Source organism: Penicillium psychrofluorescens (genome assembly GCF_964197705.1).
Source record: "Penicillium psychrofluorescens genome assembly, chromosome: 2".
In the NCBI taxonomy this organism is placed as follows: Eukaryota; Fungi; Ascomycota; class Eurotiomycetes; order Eurotiales; family Aspergillaceae; genus Penicillium; species Penicillium psychrofluorescens.
This window is the reverse complement of record NC_133440.1, coordinates 4,183,477-4,206,857: the sequence shown is the minus strand read 5'-3', so window position 1 is coordinate 4,206,857 and position 23,381 is coordinate 4,183,477. Positions and strand designations below refer to the sequence as shown.

The 23,381-nt window shown below is 55.5% G+C and overlaps 11 protein-coding genes across 11 annotated transcripts; 4 read left to right on the top strand and 7 right to left on the bottom strand.

Annotated features, from left to right (window-relative positions):
• Positions 1-2,227: 2,227 nt before the first annotated feature.
• On the bottom strand, positions 2,228-3,251 carry PFLUO_LOCUS3759 (uncharacterized protein; the record flags this gene model as incomplete). Its single annotated transcript, XM_073781039.1, has 2 exons — positions 2,228-3,087; positions 3,176-3,251. The coding sequence occupies 2 exons, from the start codon at positions 3,249-3,251 to the stop codon at positions 2,228-2,230; spliced, it is 936 nt and encodes a 311-aa protein (XP_073637834.1).
• Positions 3,252-3,906: 655 nt separating this feature from the next.
• PFLUO_LOCUS3758 (Purine-cytosine permease fcy21) lies at positions 3,907-5,621 on the bottom strand (the record flags this gene model as incomplete). The annotated part of the gene is made up of 3 exons (XM_073781038.1): positions 3,907-5,009; positions 5,083-5,299; positions 5,358-5,621. The coding sequence occupies 3 exons, from the start codon at positions 5,619-5,621 to the stop codon at positions 3,907-3,909; spliced, it is 1,584 nt and encodes a 527-aa protein (XP_073637833.1).
• Positions 5,622-6,960: 1,339 nt separating this feature from the next.
• Positions 6,961-7,212, bottom strand: PFLUO_LOCUS3757 (uncharacterized protein; the record flags this gene model as incomplete). Its single annotated transcript, XM_073781037.1, has 1 exon — positions 6,961-7,212. One exon carries the CDS (start codon positions 7,210-7,212, stop codon positions 6,961-6,963), a length of 252 nt encoding a protein of 83 aa, XP_073637832.1.
• Positions 7,213-7,274: 62 nt separating this feature from the next.
• PFLUO_LOCUS3756 (uncharacterized protein) lies at positions 7,275-8,259 on the bottom strand (the record flags this gene model as incomplete). Its single annotated transcript, XM_073781036.1, has 3 exons — positions 7,275-7,812; positions 7,887-8,148; positions 8,247-8,259. The coding sequence occupies 3 exons, from the start codon at positions 8,257-8,259 to the stop codon at positions 7,275-7,277; spliced, it is 813 nt and encodes a 270-aa protein (XP_073637831.1).
• A 740-nt stretch (positions 8,260-8,999) lies between these two features.
• Positions 9,000-10,494, top strand: PFLUO_LOCUS3755 (trifunctional dihydropteroate synthetase; the record flags this gene model as incomplete). Its single annotated transcript, XM_073781035.1, has 3 exons — positions 9,000-9,194; positions 9,245-9,453; positions 9,513-10,494. The coding sequence occupies 3 exons, from the start codon at positions 9,000-9,002 to the stop codon at positions 10,492-10,494; spliced, it is 1,386 nt and encodes a 461-aa protein (XP_073637830.1).
• Positions 10,495-11,147: 653 nt separating this feature from the next.
• PFLUO_LOCUS3754 (ER-Golgi transport) lies at positions 11,148-12,904 on the bottom strand (the record flags this gene model as incomplete). Its single annotated transcript, XM_073781034.1, has 6 exons — positions 11,148-11,176; positions 11,232-11,549; positions 11,610-12,325; positions 12,387-12,570; positions 12,622-12,757; positions 12,839-12,904. The coding sequence occupies 6 exons, from the start codon at positions 12,902-12,904 to the stop codon at positions 11,148-11,150; spliced, it is 1,449 nt and encodes a 482-aa protein (XP_073637829.1).
• Positions 12,905-13,222: 318 nt separating this feature from the next.
• On the top strand, positions 13,223-14,032 carry PFLUO_LOCUS3753 (mitochondrial import inner membrane translocase subunit tim21; the record flags this gene model as incomplete). Its single annotated transcript, XM_073781032.1, has 3 exons — positions 13,223-13,489; positions 13,542-13,726; positions 13,792-14,032. 3 exons carry the CDS (start codon positions 13,223-13,225, stop codon positions 14,030-14,032), a joined length of 693 nt encoding a protein of 230 aa, XP_073637828.1.
• A 363-nt stretch (positions 14,033-14,395) lies between these two features.
• On the bottom strand, positions 14,396-15,878 carry PFLUO_LOCUS3752 (L-galactonate dehydratase; the record flags this gene model as incomplete). Its single annotated transcript, XM_073781031.1, has 3 exons — positions 14,396-15,601; positions 15,674-15,778; positions 15,834-15,878. The coding sequence occupies 3 exons, from the start codon at positions 15,876-15,878 to the stop codon at positions 14,396-14,398; spliced, it is 1,356 nt and encodes a 451-aa protein (XP_073637827.1).
• A 394-nt stretch (positions 15,879-16,272) lies between these two features.
• PFLUO_LOCUS3751 (uncharacterized protein) lies at positions 16,273-18,604 on the bottom strand (the record flags this gene model as incomplete). Its single annotated transcript, XM_073781030.1, has 3 exons — positions 16,273-17,865; positions 17,925-18,532; positions 18,601-18,604. 3 exons carry the CDS (start codon positions 18,602-18,604, stop codon positions 16,273-16,275), a joined length of 2,205 nt encoding a protein of 734 aa, XP_073637826.1.
• A 982-nt stretch (positions 18,605-19,586) lies between these two features.
• Positions 19,587-21,297, top strand: PFLUO_LOCUS3750 (glucose-6-phosphate isomerase; the record flags this gene model as incomplete). The annotated part of the gene is made up of 2 exons (XM_073781029.1): positions 19,587-20,086; positions 20,136-21,297. 2 exons carry the CDS (start codon positions 19,587-19,589, stop codon positions 21,295-21,297), a joined length of 1,662 nt encoding a protein of 553 aa, XP_073637825.1.
• Positions 21,298-21,603: 306 nt separating this feature from the next.
• Positions 21,604-22,955, top strand: PFLUO_LOCUS3749 (uncharacterized protein; the record flags this gene model as incomplete). Its single annotated transcript, XM_073781028.1, has 3 exons — positions 21,604-21,779; positions 21,834-21,849; positions 21,954-22,955. The coding sequence occupies 3 exons, from the start codon at positions 21,604-21,606 to the stop codon at positions 22,953-22,955; spliced, it is 1,194 nt and encodes a 397-aa protein (XP_073637824.1).
• Positions 22,956-23,381: the final 426 nt, after the last annotated feature.

The following is a 23,381-nucleotide window of genomic DNA, read 5'->3' as shown; positions in this document are numbered from 1 at the left end:
CCTTGGTTGAATTGAATTAACTCACACTTGCTGCCGCGTCATGGTCCACTTCACTGGAGGAACATGAGTGTGATGCTTCGGCCGGTCCTGCTAGGTCGTCCTTCTAGGTCATCCTGCCGGTCATCGCACAAGGATCCAAAATTACTCAATCGACGCGCTGTCTATACCTTTCCACATGAGCAGAATACCGGCGATACTAATAATTAACCAGAAAGGATATTAAGCCAAAACAAAGCTGTCATAGATTCGGTTTTATGATTTAATATAGGCCACTACCCAAAAACTTTTAGCCAAGATGGACTACCTGTGCTTTTGCTATCAAAGAGATAGGCGTAGCCGAGCACAGCCAGAGCAAAATTGACAAGAAAGATTATGATATGCCTGTTTTCCTCGGTATCCGTAGGAATGCCAATCCTGTGCCCAAACCTCGTCTCACTTAGCCGTCTAAGCATGCCCAGTGGTATGTCCAGTAGCATCGGTAGTAGGAACGCTATTATAGCTTGTGTGAAAAGGACAAAAACCGCGAGAATCATCATTATAAGAAGGGTAGACAAGAAACCAGGTAAAGTGCGTAAAGTATCGATGTAGCTGACCACTATCCAGGGAATAAATGAGAATGTTGCCATCATTAACTGTCGGCTGAGTGACAGGTTGTAGCTGTCGAAGATGGTCTGCAATGGGCGAGGCCGCTCTAATTCCATCCATGAATTGAAAATAGTAACGGCATAAAACATTATATTGAACCATTTCAAGTTGACCGAAATTCCGGCAGGGATTGTTGATAGCCGCAGTATTATAACCGGCACTGCCCAGGTAATCAAAGCTTGCCACGAGTGGCATATCTCCGTCGTAAACTCAAGCCACAGGCACGATTTATAAGACGGCGGACAAGAGGCGGGCATAGGATCAGGATTTCGGCATATCGCCTCTGCTGCGAAATTCAACCCCTCTCCAAAAAGAATGGAAAGGAGGAACATCATAGCGAAAGTTTGCGTAATGGGAATGCCGGATATGGCTAGAAGCTTGATTGTTTGTGGGATACCTCTGAAAATGATTAGGATCCAGCGACCGAGGGCACCCTTGTCAAATTTCTTCGGTTCCTTAGACCAGACTTCGTCTCGATAGCGGTAGGCAACTTCTGTCTTGAGATGTCTCCAGGATCGCGTTGGCTCAAGGTAGTAGTCTATCACGACCCGGACCAGAAATGAAAGCATATCGCCGATGCACAAAATGGGTGAAGACCGAAGCCAGAACCGGTATTGAGGTGGTGTGTCTAAGACTCGTCCGACGGGCTGGGTCATGGCCCCCAGGGCCAGCGGGACAAGAGCAAAGAATGCACCTTTCCACGTCACTTCATCAGAGCTTGATGGTGGTGAATTTGCTGAAGACATTGCTCGGAGATATGAAATAGCGCTTGAATCGCAAGAGAGTTATTGAAAATGCGAGAGCAATTTATGAATTGGTAGTCAAATAGTTTGTCTGCTGGGGTGCAAGGAGAAAGACTAAAGAAAAGAAGTTAGGGGTGCGCATTTCATTGGGTTCTTGGATTCAATTATGTCTCGATCTGTGGCTGTGAACCAACTGTTGGAGCACTGCCTCATATTGGTCACGTGATCTAAAGTTGGTCCTTCCTTAGTCAGCTCATAGTTAGGGTTACCCAAACAGGAACGCTAAATCGTCTCAAGTAGCTCACCGTCACCCAGTTATACGGTAACTCTAGGTGACGATGGAAAGACCATGGTTGTCCGTGGTCTTTAAATATGAAAGCGTAGCCTTTCCACTCTGCGAATCGTTTCATTATCTCAAGCAGAGCACGGACTTGCTTGCGATGGGCCAATCGGTGCCAGGTCTCTTTTTTCAGTGGAACCAGCGAGGCTGAGAATATGGAGTGAAGAAAAAAAAAGAAGAGAATCTCGTCTCAGGGCTCTCAGTGATTGATGGCAACTTACGGAAGCAAGGGGGAAGATTGAGAAAAGGTATCTCTGAAATGGAAATATGGAGTCCGTTTTAGCTCCTTGTTCTTTTTCTTTCTTTTTTTTTGTTCTCAGGTCTCCAGTTGACATAGATGGCGAGGTCGACACCGACATTAATGTCTCTTATCTCTTACTCTTGACCAGAATGTTCCCAGATAGTCGGATCTAAGCAGAGTGTCTCATATTCACATTACTCAACTCTATAAACAGATAATAAATCCCAATATCGTACAAAGTACTCCCCCCTCTCCAGCTCAAAACTCCCTCAACACCTCCTGCGTCCAATCCCACAATCTCTCCGCCAACGTCTCATCCGTCGCCCTCCCCACAAGCCCCTTCTGCGCATTCTTGCCAACAGGCAAATAATACTCCCCACTAACCACGCTCCCCTTCTCCGCCGTCGCCGCCCAAAGCTGACTATATGCGCCTTCCTCCAGCCGCAACACCATCCACCAGGCAATATGAGTCAGCGCCAAAACAATAATCTTATCCTTCAGCGTCAGATTATCCGCCAGCCCCGTCGGCACCACGCCCGGATGAACAGACACCGTCGTGATACCGGGGTACCGCGCCGCCAGCTGCTGCGCATAAAGCAGATTCGCCAGCTTGCTCTGTCCGTACCGTTTCCAGGGCCCGCCGAACGCAAATTCCTGCTCCGTGCGCAGATTCTCAAACTCGATCCCCTTGCCCGGGTGCATGGCGTGGCCCGACGAGGAGAGCAGGACGATCCGCGCGTCGCCGCCGGGCTCGCGGGCGGTTTTTTCCAGCAGCGGGAGGAGATTGCGGATCAGCAGCGCGTGCCCGAGGTGGTTCGTGCCGAATTGTACTTCGTATCCGTCCACGGTGCGTCCGGGGGCGAGGGCCATGATGCCGGCGTTGCACATGAGGATGTCGAGGCGGGGGGTGTCGGCGAGGAATTGCTCGGAGGCTTCTTTGACGGCGTGCAGCGACGAGAGATCGCATGAGACGAAGGAGACGGCGGTGGTGGAGCCGGTGTCTTTGATGGCGTTGATGATCTTCTCGCCGTTTTTGGCATTGCGTCCGCTGATGTAGATGTGTGAGGGGTTGTGTTTGGAGAGGTGGAGGGCGGATTCGGCGCCGAGGCCGCCGGTTCCTATAGTTGTGACAGAAAATGTTAAATACACGTTTAGATAAAGAATCTAATTTGACTTTTATAAAAGTCAAGCAGGAGGGGTACGAACCGCCTGTGATGAAGATGGATTTCCCCGTTAGGTCCGGGATGTCGGTGAGCGGGTTATACTTCAGCTTGCCCGGCATTATTGGGTTTGGTTCAATTAAGCTTCTGCTAGGGCGGCGGGGGACTGGGTCTGCGGGACAGGTATCTTAGTCCGGCGGTGACCGTAAATTGTAAATCGGACTGGACGGACTTACTCCTTACAAGAGCGGAAATAAAATTATCTCTTATATTTTCGTCTGGTACTACTCTCTACCGTGCCACTTTGCGGAGGAACTTGGTTGCGTTGACATTCTCCCGTCGGGGTGACTTTTCGCCGGGGTGACTTTTGCCCCGCCGGTCCGATTAACGTCCGCCACATGCGCCATATCAACCAATGGAGCGGACGGAAGGCCCTCGATTCGGTGATCTGAAATATCAGGATGGAATTATGCTCAGATGCTAGAAGCAGGGCGGATAATCACAACTGGTGGCCTGGAGATAGTAAGGACCTAGATTCGATCCTCTGAAGATGCCTCGGAATACGCCAAGAAATGAAGACATCACCCGAATAGAAAGTAAGGGTTTCGCAACCACTCAATTAAAGTATGCAGAACTCCATTCCGATAGATCCAAAATATTTAGATAGGCACCATTATGCACAGACAAGTGAATGACTAATGCAACCCATTTGAAATAAGATATGACCCCCCAATACAATCAATATATACAGACTCTTCTCTCCCCCCCCCCCCAAAATCACCTCCCGAAATACCGAATCTCAAGCGGGCGCATCAAGCAATACGACGTAAACGAGAAGGCGAAGCCCAGCTCAAAGCCGACATCCCCACCGTACGGCGCAGCACCCGCATGTTTGGCAATCGGGCCAATCCACCACGTCTGACTCATACCCGTCACCATACCGGCCACACCAAACCCGAACGCCAGCGTCGCCGCAATGCCCAGGGGCAGCTTGTGGCGCTGGTCGTAGTGCTCGGGGCGGTAGCCGCCGAAGCCGCGGCGGAAGACGAAATGGTCTGCGATAGCAATGCCGGAGTAGATGGCCAGCCAGTAGGCGATCAGGTTCATGAAGTTCTCGAGGACGACCTCGAAGTGGCTGTAGCCCGGGATGGCGATTGCGAGGGACACGCAGGAGGCGAGGAAGGTCCAGATGAAGCGGGGCACGCGCTGTGTCCAGCGGCTCAGGACTTGCAGGGTGAGGGAGACGGAGTAGATGTTCGGGCAGTTGTTGGCGATGATGGAGAGGGCGAGGATCACGAGACAGAACTTGCCGAAGCCGCCGAGGGGCTCGAGGACTGCGCCGAGGAGGCCGCCATTGCCGGACGCGAGGTACCCGGCGTGGTACTTGTTGTGCTGGTCGTTCAGACTCGTAGAGGTGAAGATGGCGATACCCAGGAACTGGGTGAAGAGCAGTGGAACGATCAGACCGAGCCAGGTGGCCGCGAAGACCAGGCGGCGGCTGCGGTTGGCAGGCTGGTACACGGTGTAATCGGCGGCGTAGCTCGTCCAGCCCGTCGCGAAGCCGTACACCGTCGAACCGAAGGAGAGACAGTTCCCCAGCTCGGACGTGCCGACGCCCATGGGCAGATTGACCCACTCCCCGGAGTGAGCGTAGGTGCCCAGGACGATAATGAACACGATGGCGGTCGGGATCCAGCTCCAGAATTCATACTTGTGGACGACCTTGTACCCGGAGAAGGTGATGAGAAGCGTGCAGAAGGTGATGATGAGAATGCCGGCAAACCCAGGGACGCTGGAGTTGACCGCGTTGAGGAGCTGGGCGCCGACGATGGCGTTGGCTGCGGACCAGCCGACACAGGCCAGGACGTTGAGGACGGCAACTAGACGAGGAGATGAGAATCTTGCGAAACGTGCGCGGAACCATGCGCCGGGGAAACAATGATGATCACATACTGCCTTTCACGGCCCACCATCCAAACCAGAAGCGCGACAGCACCATCTGGCGCAACCCGAAGGCGGGACCGAAGCACGAGAAGAAGCACACGGTCATGACGCCGAGGAGGTTAAAGAAGAGGCAGACGAGCATGGCATCGGCAAACCCGAGATAAAACAGCGAATTGCCCAGCACGCCAATGGCGAACGAACTCACGACCATGTTGGCAGCGAGCCACTAGAACCCGGGGAGTCAGATGTCATTCGATCAACACACATTGCGACGAAGAATATACCATGCTGCCAATATTGAAGTAGGAGGTATCCGTGCGCTCGTTCTCGGGGACGCGCTCGATGCCACGCTGCTCGACATGGAAACGACCCGCCACACGCTGGACGCGCGCGTACCACGAGTTGCCATACTCAAAGCTTTCGCCCGGCACGGCACCATCGCTGGCACGGTCGATCACCTCATCGCTGATGTTGGAGTCGACGGGGGTATTGTCCACCTGCGTGGCTTTCTCGAGGTCCTCGTCCTTACCGCGCAAGAACTGAGGCATGATAGGCAGGAGATGAGTGAGGACTCGAGTAGCTCCTCAGACCAGGTGGGTTTTGAGTGTTGGTATTGGCAGAAGAATTAGGGAAGGGATGAAAGGGAAGAACGGAACATTTTTTTCCTTGCTAATTTTTCTCTCTTTGGGCCCAAGTCTGGAAGCGATGGAGTTTTTGTATTGGTCCGCCCCACAGGACGACCCGGTGGCAACGGGTGTCGCGTGGCCAATGAGTGGCGCGTCGGGCTTATCAGTTCAGTGATTAGCGATATTACGGCAGCACCCCGGCGCAGGGTCCATGCACCCCTATCTCTGCCCTTCATTCGACCGGAGCGCCCTCTGTCCTGCTTTGCCCCTTGCCGTGAGACGGGATCCGCCGATGTGCGAGAGCGGTCTTACGATGTTGATTTGATCATTATCATGGTGGTGTGCTACCGATATGCTTATTTGCTGATCAGGAACGGCATAGATGACTCTGAGAATGCGGGGAATACACCTGCTGCTGGGAAGACAGTGCCTATGGTACGAGAATCAGGAAGGTCACAGAGAGGCTAGAAGCACGCACTACGAATGTATTTTATGTCCTAGACCCCCTAGAGACAGAAGTAGATTCACCCGTACAGTACTCCCGACCAGTTCACACGTGGGAAGTGCATATCATCCCCCGAACATGACTCGGCCCGAAATCTAAACTAGGGCAGACCTAGGCACCCAGTGCATGGTGTGCCAACCACCAGAACGGAAACTCCATGCGGCTCCCGATCGGTGTAGATAGCGGAGATCACCGTTCGGCCCACGATTGGCAATCCTTCTCGGCTGAATACCCTTTTAACAACTACCAGCATCAGCTATGACGGTGCATGAGATTGATCTGGTGCGTAGCTATTCCGTCCGACGAGAAAGGGCAGGTTCTAGATTTCGTAGGTAGTGCGTGACTGTTATCATTATTGGGTTCCTGGAAATAGTTACGTCTCTGATATGATATGATGACCATGTTCTTCTCTTCGGAGATGCTCGGTCTCTCACTACCGGGCATGCTCCGTGAAGGCGCTCTTGGTCGGTAGCGAATGGTCCTTTGCTGGGGATAATTCTAGGCTGAGAGATCAATAGAGTTGTGCAATGGCTGACAGTCCCATGGGTGCGTCTGCAGAGACACCTGCCGAGGTAAGGATCGGGGAAGCAGATCAAATGTAAAAATAGTCCCAACGTGGAGCTAAACCTTGCTTACTCGATCTCGGTCATACTGCCAACACACAAAGCACAATGCACCCAAGAACATCAATGTCTCATTTCGACTATTTACCGCTGGAGATGATGATCATATAACACAAAAAGGAAATCAATTTATTTACAGCTTGGCAAGCATCTGGTTGCCCTTCTTCAGCAGCGTCGCCGCATCGCCAACCAACTCGTCCACGATCGCCTTGGCGGACTTCTTCTCGTTGACGACGGCAGCAACCTTGCCCATCAGGAAGGGACGCGCGTTGTCCATGGTGTCATCGTCGACGTCCTCCATGTTCTCCATGTCGTACTCGACGGGGATGACACCCTTGGCGGTGAGCGTCTTGATCTCCTCCGCGCGGTTATCCTCCCAGTTCATGATGTAGGGGTTCTTGCGGACGCGCAGGGGACGGCCCTATGACACGTTAGAATACAAGTCTACTATTTTTGGAGGTGGGGGGGGGTGAGGAAGCTTACAGTGAAGATGATGGTGCGGATGTTATCCTCGAAACCGGCTGTCCGGACAGCCTCCTGGTGGGCCTTCGGGGCGCCGGCCTCCTCGGCCAGAATGAAACGGGTACCGATCCACACGGCGGAAGCGCCCATCATCAGAGCCGCGGCAACCGAATTACCGTTGAACAGACCACCGGCCGCAATCACCTGCACGGGCCCGCCGGTCAGAGGGCTCTTGCGGCCCTCGACCAGCTTGGCCACGGTGGGGATGAGGACACTGGTCGGGACGTCACCCGTGTGGCCACCACCCTCACCACCCTGGGCGCAGATGATGTCGACACCGGCATCAAGGGCCTTGGAGACGTGCTTGGGGTGGCCGATCATGTTCATGACCAGGATACCGGCACCGTGCAGCTTCTCGACGACGGGCTTGGGGGGAATGCCGACGGCGGAGACGAAGAGGCGGGCACCACTGCTGATGATAATGTCGACGAGCTCGCCGAGCTTGCCCTTGGTGTAGTCGTAGCTGGGGAAGGCCGAAAGTATTAGTGTTGGGGGTCCAGAATACGAGACCGGGGGATGGGGTAGGGGAATGCTCACTTGGTCTTGCGGGCGCTGCCACCAACCTGGGGCAGCAGCAGGTCAACACCGAACGGGGCGTTCTTGTCATTCAAGAAGCTCTTCAGCTCGGCGATCTGCTCGCGCAGCATGTCGGGGGTGTAGCCGACGCCACCGATGACACCCAGACCGCCTGCGTTGGTGACAGCAGCGGCCAGCTTGGGACCAGCCGCCACGTTCATACCTGCCAGCAGGACGGGGTGGTTGATCTTGAGCAGATCGGTAATGGGAGTGCGGATTTGCTCTGTGGTCGCAGCATGATTAGTGAACAAGTCGCCGAATCGCGTGTCACATGTGACGTGCGAGTAGAGGGAATCAGTAGGAGAGATGGGAAACACATACGAGGAGACGCCATGGTTGATATGGATGCACAACACTGGGGATGATGGGAAGAAGAAAAATAAGAAGAATCTGGGGAAAATTCAGGAGCAGAACCGACGGCTGCTATAAGGGCCTGGGGTAAGCCGAGGACGCACTTCACAGACAGTCTGAGCCGAGGCTCTCTGATCCTCTGGCTGACTCAGCTGGCGGGGTCGCCCTGCTGACTGCCGAGCATCGATTAAGGCAGCCAGGCAGCCACATCACCTGACTGCGTGTGACTGGTCTTGTTGCGGGCTGCTTGCGTCTGCTCCTGATGATCTCGCGTCTAACATGGGCTCACTAGCTGCCCGAGGCGCATTCACCGGTGTCCGTGGTGTAGCTTGCTCTGGTCTCTCCTCGGCTCCGCCATTGCCGGCCCATCCGCACGTGTGGATGCGAATTAACCGATCTTCATTTTTGTGTTCCAAGCGGCAGGTCCCCCGGATTGCCGAGAGTGGGAGACGCGACTCGAACTAACAGATTGTATAGATCGAGAAATTCGTCTCTGTTGAGCTCAAGTAGGTGTTCCTCCATGTCCGTAAATGTCTTATCGGACTTTTTATCTGTCCCACTTTTTCTTTTGTTTTTTTTTTTTATTCTTATTTTTCTCCGACTAAACGTCAACTAGAATCATTCTCCACGGCCATTGAACCATCCGCTCGAAATGGCCGATCGGGTGCAGTGTCCCTGAATGCGAGTATATTTGCGAGAAATTTCTCCGTTGGATCTAACAAAATGCAATCCGTACAAGGTCCGCACCGGGCCTTCATTGCGCTGGGAAGCAATCTCGGAGACCGGGTGGAGATGATCGAAAAGGCCTGTCTGGAGATGGACCGAGCCGGTATCAAAGTCAAACGGACCAGTTCGCTGTTCGAGACGACTCCCATGTACGTCCTTGATCAGGGCACGTTTATGAACGGAGTCTGCGAGGTATGTGTAGCTGCTGTGATATGAGGTATCATGCTGACCGACGCGCTCAGGTTGAAACTAGTCTCGCGCCATTGGAGCTTTTGGATACGCTCCAGTCCATTGAGATTGCTCTGGGTCGAAAGAAACTCATCGACAAAGGGCCCCGGTCAATTGACCTGGATATCCTCCTGTACGACCAAGAGGTATTCACCCATGAGCGCCTCAACATCCCACACAGCCTGATGCTCGAGCGGGACTTTGTTCTCCGGCCTCTTTGCCAGTATGGATTCCTCCCGGCCTCGTTTGCATCCCAATGCCAGCCTCTAAACCAAATCACAGACTAATCCCCAATGACCGCCCACCCACACCTCAAAAGAACTCACAGACATACGCCGCCTACCTGCAAGCCCTACCACCACCATCCCCAGTCCCCCAATCCACAACTCCAATCTCACCCCAATTCCCATCCCTCCACTCTACAGACCCTACCCGCCCCACCCACATAATGGCCATCCTCAACCTAACGCCAGACTCCTTCTCCGACGGCGGGCTACACAACACCAAGAACCTCGCCGAACTCACAACCACAGTCCGCACCTTCATCGCCAACGGCGCCACCATCATCGACATAGGCGGCGAAAGCACCCGCCCGGGGTCTGTCCCCATCGGCGCAGACGAAGAAATCGCCCGCGTCGTCCCCGCAATCACCCACATCCGGTCCTCCATCCCAGAAGCGGCCCACATCGCGATCAGCATCGACACCTACCGCGCACAAGTGGCCGAGGCGGCTTGCGCCGCGGGAGCAGATATCATCAACGATGTCTCGGCAGGTCTTCTCGATAAGGACATGCTGTCGACCATTGCACGGACCGGGAAGACCGCGATCCTGATGCACATGCGCGGCACGCCGCAAACAATGACGAAGCTACACGACTACCCCGGCGGCGTCATTCCAGACGTAGCTAGCGAGCTCCGTGCCCGCCTCGCCGCAGCAGAGGAAGCCGGGATCCGGCGCTGGCGAATAGTTCTCGATCCCGGCCTCGGGTTCGCGAAGAACCAGCCGCAAGATCTGGCGATCCTGCGAGATTTGGCATCGCTCCGCACGGCCGAGGGGTTGGATTCCCTGCCGTGGTTGATGGGGCCCAGTCGAAAACGGTTTATCGGGCATATCACCGGTGTGCAGACGCCCCGTGAACGGGTCTGGGGGACGGCGGCGACCGTTACGGCGAGCGTGGCCGGCGGGGCGGATATTGTGCGCGTGCATGATGTTTTGGAGATGGGGCAGGTTGCTAAGGTTGCGGATGCGATTTATCGAGTGTAGATGGGGATTTTTTTGTATAGATATACTTGGTGGTGCACTTCAGGTGCGAGGGGAAGACACATATATCTCCGTCAGGTAGTAGTTTAAAAATTCACGTACTACTTACTCTTAATATACCAACTTCCCCGCGTGACAGCTTAAACCACGTCGAATTGATTCAGAACTACGGTTTACTTCGAAAACAACATACCCAGGACCAGGATCAGGATATCAATTCAATTCATAATTTTCTCTCTTGATAATGACAATCCATCGAACTCACACCCCTCCAAAAAAGAAACAGAAACAAAAGAAAAACAAAAGTGATCAATGCCCATCAACATCAACATCAACATAAAAACATCCGGTCTTTGAATGGTGCAAAACAATCGGGGCGGGAGGGCAGGGGGAGGAGAAAATGCGACGAACATACGCCAGGCTGCAAGTTCAAAAAACCAATTTTGTCATTCTCTCCGCCATCAGCCAGTTGTCTTTTCTCGCTTCATCGAAGAACCACGACATGAAAATAGCTGGATAGAACTGGACGAGCAAGACGAGAGTAGAGAGGGCAGAGATAGCGGGACCGGGGAAACAAATGTACGTCACGCACGCACGCTGTGATTGCTATGTTGCTCAACGTGACAGGCCGAGGTAAGAAATAACTCGCTGCAGATTTAGCTGTTCAGGTAGCTGCGAATAGCGCCTAGGGGTTTACAGTTAGAAAATAACCGGAAAGGCCGTGAGAAAGAAAGACTTACCTTGTAATTTGGTAGCCCCCTCTCCAACCAGGTGCGACAGATTCTCCAGATCATCACCGGCCGTGATCCCAAAGCGGCGCACAAAGTCCTTGGCCGCCGTCTCCAAATCCCCGTAACCATCGTCCAGCGCGGGGAGCTCGTCCTCGGGCCGGCCGAAGTAGTTGTTGCTGGAGATGGAGGTTGCGCCGTCGAATTGGCGCAGGCGCTCCTTGGCCTCGGTCTGGGCATTGGGGTCGTATCGCTCGCGGCCGAAGTATTCGTCCGAGGAGATGCCCTTCTGGGTCCCAAAGCGGGTTCTGGTTTGAGAGAGTTCTTCCTCTGTAACGTGTATTAGCATGTGTGTGTGTGTGCGTACAGAAGAAATAGGAATAAACATACCGTCGGCAGGAGTACGGACAGGTCCAACAGAGCCAAACCCGGGCTTCTTCGGAGCCGGGGCGACAGCAGGACGCGACACTTGGCCGAAGCCAAGTCGACCCATACCCATGCCCAGCCGTTCGACGTCGCTTGAGTTCCGCTCGTGCGACGTGCTCGCCCTGCTCGGGCTGATCGGCGTAGGCGATGTGATGGTAGTAGTCGAAGACGCAGCGGCCGTCACCTTGGCATCCTGCTCGGCCTGTTCGGCCTCGGGGTCATAGCCAAGCTTCGCAATACGCTCGGCCTCCTCCTTAGCCTTGCGCTCGGCCTCGTCGAAATCAATCGTATCTGCAGTAACCACCCTCTTGGCTCCGAGCTTGGGCGCCTTCTTAGCGCCCAGAACGCTGCCCTTCTTCGCTCCACCCGCAGCCGGCTTCCGCGTCGCCGCACTAGCGCGAATAGCGGCCGGCGCGGGCGACGAAGCTTGCTCTTCCGAGGAAGACAGGGGGGACTTGGAGCGGGATCCGTTGGCATTGGTGCCCGCGTTCAGGAAGGGAGAGGCAGTTCGGCTCACGACTGGTGGCGTTCCGGTTCGAGAGGGCGGGTTGCTGGGCCGCTTGATCGACGGCTTGTCCCACGAGGAGAAGAAGTCGTCGTCTGGATCGCCGGCGGGAGTGTTGGCGCCATTGGACGGCGTGTCGACCGGGAGATCGGTGATGACCACTTCCTCCGGATATCTGTTCTGTTTGTCAACAACCAGCACTTTCTTCTTTCTAGGGATGTGGAATCGCCACTGACTGTTGCGCATCCATCGCCGCCCGCCGCTTCAGTTCCTCCTTATACTTGACGGCGGCATTGCACGTGTACTTGACCTTGGTATCCTTGCTGGCCAGCGCAGCAGACCCGCCGTGCGATTGGAAGTACTTGGTCGCGGACTCGTTCCCGCCGACTTTCATTACCCGCAGCTGTTCCCATTGCCACTCTGCATACATATAGTCAGTTTCTGATACGTCAAATCACTGAAGGGACGTACGGTCGAGGTTTGTGGAGCGAACAAAGGAGATGTGGACACCGAGGTTACGGTGGTGGGCTGAGCAATCCAAGCACAGATAGATACCGAACGGAACAGACGACCAGGTTGGGTTCTTGGAGCCGCAGTCGAAGCAGACCTGCGAGTGACCGAATTCGATTAGCCAGGACGTTTCTCACGGGGGGGGGGGGTTGTGGTGGGAGGGGTGGGATGTGCGCACCTTGTTTGCGGGCTTCAGCTTGAGCTTCTCAAAAATCTTTTGAGACTGCGCCTTGGTGGCACTCATGTTGGGGGTTATGGCAGAGCCAATGAACAGGAGGGAAGAAGAGGTGAAAGTCAAAAACGGGTGGTGAGAGGAGGACAAGGTCACAGCGAAGAGAGACAAAATAGATGCGGGAACGGCGAACGTGGTCGGTCAAGCCTGACTGGAGTGTCTGGACTGCCGCGGTAATTTACAAAAGGTAATACGCATTTGCCACGCCAGTCACATGCTGCAAATACCCAGTATTGTAATTTTCACACAGGACAGTGCCAGTGCACGTGACCTCCTTGCTTTGACGATTGACGCCGCAGGAAGAAAGTGTCTGGGTAAGTGACCATCGCCATGACTTCCCTCTATCTGAAGGCCCTCCCCCGGCCCGCACCCACGGCCTCCCTCGTGCTGCGCCAATCTTCTATCACCACAGAGCGCCTCCGTCGGTACGCCACGACGCACAGCAGCAGCACACGATCAACACGGAAAAAGAACATCACAGTACTGTCCGATGATGGAATGCTCCGATGGGGCGAGCTGTCGGGGAGAGAGAAAATGTCCCGTGCGACGCAGCAGTCCTTCAACTTTGTGATTGTGCTAGCCGGGGCTGTATTGACGGTATGCAACCAACTATTTTCAGACAGACACATGCTCATACAGCCTCTGATAGGGCGGCGTCTTCACCCTTCTATATCTGGAAGTCTTCTCACCAAACAGCCGGACCTGGCAATTCGAAAAGGCGGTTGACCGCATCAAGGACGATGCGCGGTGTACAAAGCTCCTCGGGGACCGGAGGGAGATCAAGGCTTATGGCGAGAATACCTGGAGCCGGTGGCAGCGGAACAGGCCGATTGCGTAAGTGGTGTGGTGTGGATGGTGGCTACCGTACCTAACATGCTGATGGAAATGACTGTATCTAGATCGACGACTGAGAAGGACCGACTAGGCCGCGAACACCTGCGAATGAATTTCCATGTCGAGGGACCTCTGAACTCGGGCGTCGTCTTTGTGCACATGATGAAGCCCTTGGACAAGAGCGAATGGGAGTATCAGCTTCTGGCGCTGGATGTCAAGGGGCACTCGCGCATTGTTCTGGAGAAAGCGTCGGAGAAGCCTAGCGTGGCTAGTTCGCTGAAGCTGTTCGGTATGCAATGGCGGTGATAGGTGAAATTGGGTCTGAGCAACTCCTTAATTCACCCGCACCTGACCATGTCCTAAAAGCGAGTGAGGGCGTCCAGAGGGATATCGACTAGGCACGGAACGAGACTGTTCTGCAATGCCGTGTCCGGACTGGATGTGTGTATTATCCACCAATCTGCGCAGTGTCCCTTGAAGACCACTGGCGAGGCCCGTCTCACAGACCGACCTTGACTGCGCAAGGCTTGTCCTTTGTATCATAATTTATGAGCTATGGCAGGAACTGTTATTTACTCGCCGGTAGTCCGGCGCAATCCTGAAGATGATCATCTTGGTCACTATTAACAATGAATGAAATACATATCAGCATGAAGAACAAATCGAAATCTATACTCTAGCCCCATCCAGAATGGTCCTTGCCTCCTGCGTCCTCCACCAACTCTTGCCCTCCTCACCGGGGAAGGCAAATTCATCCATGCTCTCGGCCTTCATCTCAACACTATACCCAGGCTCCATGGGGGTAACGTAGTACCCATCCTTCACGCTGGACGGGTGCACAAAGTGCTCATGCAGATGATCCACATACTCGAGCACACTCTTCTTCCCACTAACAACCACATAGTCAATCGTCGACAGGTGCTGCGTGTACTCTGGCAAACCAACACCACCGGAGTGCGGCACGATAGGCACACCGAACTTGCGCGCCAGCAGCAGGATAGCCAGCACCTCGTTCACACCGCCGACACGGCACGCATCCGGCTGCAGCACCGTCAGCGCGCCGGCCTGCAGCAGCTGCTTGAAGATGACGCGGTTCTGGCACATCTCGCCCGTGGCGACGCCCACGGTGCCGTGGGCGGTATTCGCAAGCGCCTTCTTGATCGCCGCGTGGCCGAGGATGTCGTCGGGCGAGGTGGGCTCTTCAATGAACCACGGCTTGAACTCCGCCAGCTCCTGCATCCAGCTGATCGCCTCCGGGACGGACCAGACCTGGTTCGCATCCACCATCAAGATATTCCCCTTATCATACCCAATCGCCTGGCGCGCAATGGCAAGCCGGCGCTTATCCTCCGCGATATTCCCGCCCACCTTCAGCTTGAAGTGCTTATACCCCAGCGCGACGCTCTCGTCCAGCAGACTCTTCAACTTGTCCTCGCTATACCCCAACCACCCAGCGCTGGTGGTGTACGCCGGGACCGCCTGACTGCTCTCCGCCTCGCGAATCCGGTCCGCCTTGCCGCCCTGGACATCCTTGAGCAAAGCAATAGCTTCGTCGGGGGTGATCGCATCAGTGATGTACCGAAAGTCAATGCAGCGCACGAACTCCTCGGGGCTCATGTCCGCGACGATGCGCCACACGGGCTTGCCGAGCGTCTTGGCCCATAGGTCCCAGAGGGCATTGACGACGGCGCCCAGCGCGAGGTGGATTACGCCCTTCTCGGGCCCGATCCAGCGTAGCTGGCTGTCAGAGACGAGGTAGCGCCATGTCTTGCCCCAGTCGGCGGTTAGGTCGTCGAGCTCTTTGCCGACCACGAGTGGCGTGAGTAGGGAGATCGCTGAGCAGACGATTTCGTTGCCGCGGCCGATTGTGAAGGTCTGGTTTGAGGATTGGTTAGAGTCCGTGGACTTGTATATTAATTGAAGTTCTGGCGTTGGTAGGGTACATACCATGCCGTGTCCGGCGTGCGGTGAGTCCGTGTTGATGATGCAGTAGGCGGCGGAGTAGTCGCCCGCAGCGTTCATGGCATCCGAGCCGGTCTTGTCGAGCGAGGTCTGCCGGGAATTTGTCAATCGCCGGTCAAATTGGCATTTGAATCAAAGGACTTACCGGAAACCTCACGTCGCGCGTGGTGAAGCCAGTGATCTTGACCATGGTGACGACTTAGTTTTCAGTCAAGCAATGGTTCGAGCAGTCAGTAGATGCAATTGCAGTCGCGGAGGGATTGCGGGATTGAGTAGGCAGCAGAGGGACACGCAAATAAATCGACAATCGGACGGCAATCCGAAAAACGAGAGAAAATGCCCACCTCATATACCCCACGCCCCTCCATGGAGAAACTCGAGAGAATGCGTCATTGGTGGATGCCCTCGGGCCTAGTTTTTCCACCAACCAGAGACACTGTGGGTAACTATAGCCAGCGGGAGATATCTCCAGGCGTAGGGTTATAGTTACAATATGTAATATGTTGTTGGATAAAGGTCCCTGAGGGATGCTCAATTGCTATTTTGGATGAACTTCAACTCTAGCAGATAATACAAGCCCACGGCTACGCGGACAGCCCGCGCTTCTCGCTCTCCGAGAAGAAAATGAGCATCCGCCACAGCTTGCGCACCAACACCTCAGCCTCCTCGTCCAGCGCCTCCGCCAGCTGATCTACCAGTTCCTGAGGTGATCCATGCTGGCGCACATGCCCCTCAACCACATCGACCAGCATCTGCTCCTGCACGCCTAGGTACTCGACAATCTTCTTCTCCACGAACGGCTTCAGCTGATCCTTGATCACGGCTTCGTCAACAAACTCCCACTTGACCGCCCACTTCCAGAGACCTTCCTTGTCCGTGGGGATCTCGGCAGCCAGCTGGCGCGCGGCCTGGGCTCGCTCCTCGTCCGATAGACCGGCGGCCTCGGCGGCCGTGTCGAACTTGATCGGGATGAGCGGTCGGCGCACTGTGCTCTCCGGCTCCTCCTCGTCCTCCAGGAGTCCCTCCACGTCGGCCACGGTGCGACGGCTGGTCGCGGCCTGGGCCCTTTGCGCGGCGGCACCGAGAGACAGCTTGAAGCGCTGCGGTTCGCGTGGCGCCTCTTCGGTAGTACGGGTTTCCAGCACCTCGGCTTGGCGGGCGAGGAAATCATCGGCCATCCCGCGAGCCTGTTCGCGCTTCTGGTCCGAGCGCGCGCGGTCCCGTTCTTCGGCAGCGTGATCGGCTTCGTCTAGCTGGGCCTCGCGGGCACGGAAGCCTGCACGGTTGCGCAGCCAGGCACCGCGATCTGCGTAGTACTCGGCAGATTTGCGGCTGGCCTCGACATCGTCGTTCCACTGGCGCATCCGGTCTTCCATTTCGTCATGCAATGCTTGCATCCGTCCGTCGTCCTCCTTGTCTCGTTTCTTCTCTCGCTCCAGAGCAGCAGTCCGACTGCGCTCGCGGTTGAGCCAGCGGCGTTCCTGGTCGAGGAACTGCTTTTCCTGTTCTGCCTGACGCTTCTCCTGGCGGCGTCGTTCCAGTTCCTCGTCGCTGGCATCGGAGTCTTCGCCATCGCGGTCAATGGAGACGGATGGACCATTGATCGACCCACCATTCACAAAAGACACGCCGTTTTGATAATCCTTGGGGATCTGCACGCCAAATCCCTTGGGACCAGCTGGTGCGCCACGCGGGCCCAGGGGAATGCCATTGGCACCCCCGGCAGGGCCACTGGGAGCGGATGCCGGTGGGGAGGCAAGTCGGCTGATGCGAGAACCGGAACCGCGCGCGCGCTCCATCGACTCGATCTCTTCCTCGCGTCTGAGCCGCTCGATGTCACGGCGGTTGCTGCGTTCACGGAAGGCTGCGATTTCCTTGGCCACATTCTCCCGCATCTCCGGTGGAACATCGGCCAGTTCATCCTCCACCGTGATTGGAATGGTCACCACTTCTCCGTCCTTGTTCACCACATCCTTCATCTCGGTATCGCCTTCACGATCAAGCGCGGATATATCCTCCTTCTGGGTGGGGGCAGACGGGTGGCAGAGGTCGGATAGGACGGCCTTCAGGTTATTGCGAGCAGCATCGAAGCGTGCCTGGCGTTCTTGCGGGTCGGTTTCGCCACGATTGGCTTCGAATTGTTCCAGATAGTTCATTGTGCTTTCATCGACAATCACCTGTCAAAGAGTCAGTTTCTTTCTTTTGAATGCTCAATAAAATTAAAAAAGATACATACCAGTAGAGTGCTCTTCTCGACTTCCTTTTCCTCTTTCTCATCGTCTGCGCTCGGCACTTGTCGCTTCACCGGTACCTCCACCTCCTTCAGCACCTCCACGGCAACTTCTAGACTCTCCGGGTCCTCAAACTCAGCAAACCCAAACCGACAGGGCTTCTCATCCGCATCGGTAGCCCGAATCCATCGTCGCAGAATCCCCGCAGACCGGAGAATACGCTCGATACCCCCGTCACCACCAGCACCCTCGGTAATGCCACCCACAAAGAGGGTGCGCACAATCTCGTCCTTTGTGGGGGGTTGCAACGGCATCATGGACTCCCTCGCATACCCCCGTTGGGAATCCCCGCCGCCAGCGCCCAAACCGGCGCGGCGGCCGGGACCCTCAGGGCCAGCACCGCGCTCGCGGCCCATCTCGGGGCCAGCGGCGGGCTTAGCAGGGCCCGACGTGCCCAGGCGAATCACCGGCGCAGAAAAGTTGATGTTCGGCATGTTCGGCGGCGGCTGGAAGCTGGCTGGGAACCCACCCGGGCGTCCGGGCTGCTGGCTGTTGTTCTGTTGCATGCCCGGTGCAGGACTGGTTCCGGGAGCGGACATCCCTGGGGGAGGTGCTAGTCGATCGCTGCGTCAGTTGATTTGACAATGAGGATGCGGTTGGGTTGGGTCGGGGGTCACTTACCCATCCCCGGCGGCGCGCCAGGATACGCGCCATAGTCTGGCCGGCCATAGAGGCCTGGATCTGAGCGGAGGTTAGCTTTGATCAGGGAGATAGAGCTGAGGGACTCACTTTGGTAGGGATTGTACATGGTCGAGTTGCGGGAGAGAAGAAAGAAAGTCGATCGCAAGACACGGCAAAAGGTGTTTGATGGGTCCGTGCGGGCTTGGCACGGTACACTATAAAATGTGCCTTCTTGTCTGGTCGCACGGTGGCTTCCTCGTTCTGGATTCCGATGGCGATATCTTTTTCAAGGAGTGTTTCTAGTGTGCTGGGAACCTTCTAATAATTTTTCCCGGCATCTATCTTGTATACGTGGAGCATTAAAGCTCTATATCTGAGCAAGACCATGGAGCTGTCCCTGGTTACTATAGCCAAGAGCCTAGACGCTTTATCCTCGGGCGTCTAGGTCAGAGAGTATCGAGCAGCATGTTCTGCGGCAATCATTCAGGAGAGGTGGCACAGACTGAGGCCATTCCTGTCCTTCCGCCGTCTCCCGTGAATAGTACAACTCACTCACTCCCTCTCCGTCAGAATCACTAGTCAAGACCAATACTTGTGTACCCGAGAGAAATATTCATAATGGCCGATTACCTTCTTCCGTAGCAATTTAGCCAAAATCAGAGATAGGATTCTTCTAAAACGGTTCGGTTGACTACATGTAGCATAGTGACGGACCACTGCTAAGGTGCCCCACCAAGCCGGACCCCAACACACCGGCGTTGACGCCATCTTTTTCCCTGCTTCTTCTTCACCTCATCTGACCATCCTCCGTCTAGGTATAGTCCCTGTTTTCTCATTCCGATTTTGCTCCTTCTCTCGCATACTCCTTCATTTTCCCTCCGTCTTCCTCCGTCTCCCTCTTCTACCATCATCACCATCGCCTCGTCCATCCCACTTTGCCCCGCACTGACGTTCCAGCTCAATCTAGACTACCAAACATTGCCATCATGCCAGGTTTCTCACAGGCCACCGAGCTCAATGCGTGGAAGGAGCTCCAGGAGCACCACAATGCTCTCGGGCGCAACATTGTCCTGAAGGAGTACTTCCAGAAAGACCCCCAGCGCTTCGAGAAGTTCACCCGCCGCTTTGCCAACACGGTGGACAACTCGGAGATCCTCTTTGACTTCTCCAAGAACTTCCTGACCGAGGAGACCCTGTCTCTGCTGGTCAAACTGGCCAAGGAGGCCAATGTCGAACAGCTGCGGGATGACATGTTCACGGGTGAGCACATCAACTTCACCGAGGACCGTGCCGTCTACCACGTTGCGCTCCGCAACACCACCAACGAGCCCATGCAGGTCGATGGCCACAGTGTCGTCGAGGATGTCAACTCGGTGCTCGAGCATATGAAGGAGTTCTCCGAGCAGGTGCGCAGTGGTGACTGGAAGGGCTATAGCGACAAGAAGATCCGGACCATCGTGAATATCGGTATTGGTGGCTCCGACCTGTAAGTGTTTTGTTGTGCGACCTTCAGCTTCATACTGACATGAAACTAGCGGCCCCGTCATGGTCACTGAGGCCCTGAAGCCCTATGGCCACCCCGATCTGACCCTGCACTTTGTGTCCAACATTGATGGCACCCACATCGCCGAAGCGCTCAAGCACTCCGACCCGGAGACCACCCTCTTCCTGATCGCCTCCAAGACCTTCACCACCGCCGAAACCTGCACCAATGCCAACACGGCCAAGTCCTGGTTCCTGGAGACGGCCAAGGACGAGTCGCACATCGCCAAGCACTTCGTTGCTCTTTCGACCAACGAGGGCGAGGTCACCAAGTTCGGCATTGACAAGAAGAACATGTTCGGCTTCGAGTCGTGGGTGGGTGGCCGCTACTCCGTGTGGAGTGCCATCGGCCTGTCCATTGCGCTGTACATCGGCTACGACAACTTCCACCAGTTCCTGGCCGGTGCCAACGCCATGGACAAGCACTTCCGCGAGACCCCGCTGGAGCAGAACATCCCCGCCATTGCCGGTCTGCTGAGCGTGTGGTACAGCGACTTCTTCGGCGCGCAGACTCACCTGATCGCTCCGTTCGACCAGTACCTGCACCGCTTCCCGGCGTACCTGCAGCAGCTCTCGATGGAGAGCAACGGCAAGGCCATCACTCGCTCGGGCGAGTACGTCAAGTACACGACGGGCCCGATCCTGTTCGGCGAGCCGGCCACCAACGCCCAGCACAGCTTCTTCCAGCTGCTGCACCAGGGCACCAAGCTCATCCCCGCGGACTTCATCATGGCCGCCGAGTCGCACAACCCCGTCGAGGGCGGCAAGCACCAGCGCATGCTGGCCTCCAACTTCCTGGCCCAGGCCGAGGCCCTGATGGTCGGCAAGACCCCCGAGGAGGTCAAGGCCGAGAACGCCCCGGAGCACCTCGTCCCGCACAAGACCTTCCTGGGCAACCGGCCCACCACCTCCATTCTGGCTCAGAAGATCACCCCGTCCACCCTGGGTGCTCTGATCGCCTACTACGAGCACGTCACCTTCGTCGAGGGTGCGGTCTGGAACATCAACTCCTTCGACCAGTGGGGTGTTGAGCTGGGCAAGGTTCTCGCTAAGAATATCCAGAAGGAGCTGGAGACGGACGGTGCAGGTGCCGACCACGATGCCTCGACTAGCGGCCTGCTCCTCGCGTTCAAGGAGAAGGCCAAACTGGCGTAAGCCTGCAGAGATCGTTGAGGCGTGACGAGCAATGATTTTCTATGTTTCAGATATAACCCAAAAAAATTGCACTGTTCTTTGGATTATAGACTCCCAGTAATTCCAGTAATTATATAACCGATGGTAAGAAAGTAGTAACTTGCTCGTGTGATGTACTGGTAGTCGTAGAGTTCCGAGTCGGGGCGCTATGCCGTGTCAATCTCGGCTTCTCCGCAAAACCAACAATTAATCCACCGTGTCTCTTCTCTCCCTGTCTCCGCCGCCACCACAACCCACCACCCAACTCGGGGCGGTCTATTCTCGGTCATGTCGAACCAATATCGCGAGAGCGCAATGCGTCGCTACTCGGTCGTGACATTGCTTCTCACCGTCCTGGGCGCACTGGGCCAGGTGGCCTCCGCGGGGAGCAGCTCCCAGGAGACCGGCGGAGAAGGATATCTTCCTGCCGAGGGAATTCCAGTATCATGCTTGGATCGGACTCTGTGAGTTTGTTTTGATCATAGGAGACAAGACACCGTTGCTAATGTGTGTTCTAGTGAGTACGGGGAACATGTACGCGACAATCCTCCCTCCATTTCCCTTGCACCCAATTCAGGACAACAAAAGACAAATCAATAAATACGAACGAGCCAATCCAATGCTAATATCTAAATCAGGTAACAGACGACCTCGGCAACCTCAAATACGTCCCCTTCGCCGTCTGCAACGAAACTTCCTCCCCCTTATCCCTGCACTACGGCACCTCCGAGACAATAACCTGCACCGTCGCCGCCGTCTCCGATGAACTTTACCACATCCTCGAATTCTACGTGCACTCCGACGCACCCATGTCCTGCCGCGTGCCCACCGCGCCGCTCTCATCCTCCCACAGCAACCCGAAAGGAAGCAACGACGATCCCGACGAGGAGAGCAGCTCTCTCGCCGCGCTGAATGAGAACGGCCCGTCGTTTACGCCGGTCACAATGGCCATGCAGGGGACACTGCAGCTGAGCCATTTGCATATCTGGACTGATATGAACGTGCTGCTGCATAATCTCGCGGCCGATCCGGCGGCGCAACAGCACAAGGGAAAGAAGAAGAGCACGGAGCCCGGGTACGTGATGGCCGGGACGGCGTACTCGGTCCCCGAGTTCGACGCCAAGTCTTCGCATGATAAAGACGAGCAAAGCATTGCTCTTGTCCGCGCCGCGCGCGATCCCTGGACATCAGGACACGGCACGAAAGTCATTCGCGGCGAGCCGCTCACCTTCGCCTTCCACGTTGCATGGGTGGAAGGCGGCGCGTCAATCGGCTGGCCCGCCCGCACACCGGGCGAGTCGTTCCTCTCCGAGAACGATGCAAAATCAGAGAGTCACTTCTTCTCGCGGCTGTTCTTCTTCGTCATGGCTGCGTCGGTGGGCGCATTGGCCGCGCTGCACTGGGAGCGCAATGGCCGGCGCTGGCGCCGTGGCTCTGTTGCGTCTTCATGGCGCGGAGAGGGCATGATGGGTGGTCTGCCGACTGTTAGGGGGAAGGGTACGGGTGTTGCCTTTGGGAATGGAGGTCGCATTAATGGATATGGCGGGTATTCTCCTGCTCCTACTAATGGAGTCGCCGCGCCTGCCAATGCGGGAGGACATTTTGGGTATGCTGGGTTTGGGAGTGGGAAGAAGGATTGATGTTGATGATGGAGGATGTATATTTTGAATATTGATAGATATTGCTTGCAGTCAGGTTGTTCATACTGTGTCCAGTGTGATGCTGTAGTAGAGGCTGCCAGAATATACATGACCAGATGAATACCTCGGGTTGTTACCGAATATGCCAGCAATTCACCTTCTTCCAGGTTGCTCAATCATCACGACCTATTTACATACAAGCGCAATGCTTCCCCTGCCGACAAAACGCTCCCATCTCATCATATTCTGCTTTATCTAAAGTCCCGGAGTAATTGCTCCTGTCCTCGCATGTTTGGTCCCCATGTGGATAGTACCTGATATATATTTCTCAGAAGGCATAGTCGATTAAGAGTACTGTTATATTAATAATATTTGATAAGCATAGATAGATCGAGGCGATGTTGTAACAGGCAAAGTCACCCCCCA